Source organism: Eimeria mitis, genomic scaffold, assembly GCF_000499745.2.
Source record: "Eimeria mitis Houghton genomic scaffold, Emh_scaff6176, whole genome shotgun sequence".
Lineage (NCBI taxonomy): Eukaryota > Apicomplexa > Conoidasida > Eucoccidiorida > Eimeriidae > Eimeria > Eimeria mitis.
This window is the reverse complement of record NW_013574377.1, coordinates 1-2,214: the sequence shown is the minus strand read 5'-3', so window position 1 is coordinate 2,214 and position 2,214 is coordinate 1. Positions and strand designations below refer to the sequence as shown.

Sequence of the window (2,214 nt, the reverse complement as noted above, 5' to 3'; positions counted from 1 at the left end):
GCCGCAACCAGTCGGCAGCAGCTGCACCGTGGCTGGCCTCCAGCTGTACACGGTTGCTCCAGTTGTTGACAGCTTATTCCTATTACCAAGGTGATGCTCGGTAAATCGCGTTCCTAATTAAGAGGTGTGAATTTCCTCCTAGGGGGGAGAACGGGGAATCTAGCGTACATAATAGAACAATCCAGTTGTAGTTGCCTTCACTACAATATTCACCTTTGTTGCGGAAACGAGTGGAGCAGCTACGAGCGTAAAGCCTCTAGCCGATGCGGGGAAGGGAGGGGGGGGGCAAGGGCTGCGAAGGCGCCTCTATCGAGGCGGCGCATGCAGGGTGGCAGTCTTGGAGGAGCGCAAGCGCCAGACCGCCCGAGGGTGACGACGCCTGCATGCGCGGAGTAATGCTGGGCAGCCGTGAAGGTGCTCAAATGGTCCCCACTTTGCGCTGTCTTCAGGGACGCCGCGCCATTTGAGCAGATGTTGTAAGGTCGCACGTCGTCCAGCTTATCCATAATGCAGTTAACCTCGTAGGAGTCACCGAATTTCCCCTGAGTGTCCCTGACAGAGAGCCAGCCAGCGGCTGCCTCAAGCGACAGCATCGTCGGGTCTCGTGGCCTCTCGGGGATCAGCTGCGACACTTGAAAAGCGTCGTGGCATTCATAAGTCTGAGGATAAGTCTAGGGGAGGGCCAATCAGTAAGCTACCTCACCGATCTTCTCGATGATAGGGCCGGTTTAGGGAGGGCAAACTGCTGCTGCTAATCCAAACTTTATCTCCCGGTCGGAACTCCACATCTCGGCGATGGGTGTCAGCGAAAGATTTCTGCTGCCACATGGCTCTGAGGATAAGGCCTTGCTCAAGGTCGCATAGACGTTGGAACAACTTGATCATAGGCGGGGTTACAGACGGGATGAGGTAATCCACCACATCAATTCAGCTGCTGTAATGTGGTTTTCTCCAATCATCACCTCCAAGGGGCTCAGCTCCATCGAGGAGTTCCACTGCGTGTTGTACGCGAGCTCCAGAGCCCGCAAGAGTCCTTCGCACTCCGAATTAGCCAACTGCTGTGGATATGGTAGAAGGAGGTGAGGATCGGGACTGCACGAGCGCCAACGTCACCCCCAGGAATGCCGGGTGGAGGGAAATGGCATCTGCTACCTTGTTTCTCGGGCCAGGGAGGTAGCAGCAGAACGTGAAATCCTAAAACTCATCGAGAACATCCAGCTATCTGGCTGTTCTTCCCCCTGGTGGCTTGTTGTTGGAGAGCTTCTGGATGTGTGTCAAGGCTGGACGGTCTGCGTAGGCAGTGACCCAGGCGGAGCGAAGCAGACGCTTCCATTTGTCGAGCGCGGAGACCAAGGTCAAGACTTCTTGGTCAGAGATTGAGTAACGCACTTCCATTTCTGTAAGGGCCCGATTGAGGAAGCCCATGGGCTTGCTTCCTGTTCTAACCTAGCTCCGGTTGCAAAACCAGATGCATCGGTAAACAGTTGGTAGGTCTTGGAGCTGTCAGAGAGATACAGAGTGGTAAAGTCGATATGCCGCTGCTTAAGGGCATGGACAGCTTGGGTGTACACATGCTGGCAGACGAACGGAGTTTTGGAACGGGTGGGGTCGAGGAGGGACTTAGCCAGTACTGCGAATTCGGGACCCATAAGCCTACGACAGTTTTTCACAGTGCCGAGGAATTGAAGGACCTGGGTGACGTTCTAGAGGGTCTTTGGACAGAGTTGAACAGCCTGGAATTTATCCGGCACAGGTTTTATGCCTTCCGCTCCAATGGAGAATCCCAACTAGACAAACGCCGTCTGCCCTAAGCGAGATTTGCCGAATCCAGGAAAGAACTGATTGCGTAAGAAGACGTCCAGTACTTTGCGTAAGAGGTCTAACTGTGACTGGAGGTTGGACGCATAGATCAAGACATCGTCGAGGTACGCGGTAACGCCCCGACCCAGCCACGGTTGGAGGTAAGCATTAATGTTCACCTGGAAGGTGACTGGCGCCCCCTGGAGGCCGAATGGCATGACTCTATACTCAAAGAGCCCCAGGATGGAACGGAACGCTGCTTTCTAGCGGTCCTCCGTTGCCATGAGGATCCGATGAAAGCCAGAATCCAAATCGGGGGTGGAGAAGTATTTGACACCATCAAACATTTTTACTATTGTGGGGATGTGAGCGAGGGAGAAATCGGCAGTCACAGTCAAGGCATTCAAGTCTTTG

General features: G+C 54.2%; 1 protein-coding gene across 1 annotated transcript; it reads right to left on the bottom strand.

Annotated features, from left to right (window-relative positions):
* Positions 1-239: 239 nt before the first annotated feature.
* On the bottom strand, positions 240-885 carry EMH_0086390 (uncharacterized protein; the record flags this gene model as incomplete). The annotated part of the gene is made up of 2 exons (XM_013501023.1): positions 240-552; positions 704-885. 2 exons carry the CDS (start codon positions 883-885, stop codon positions 240-242), a joined length of 495 nt encoding a protein of 164 aa, XP_013356477.1.
* Between the last annotated feature and the right edge of the window lie 1,329 nt (positions 886-2,214).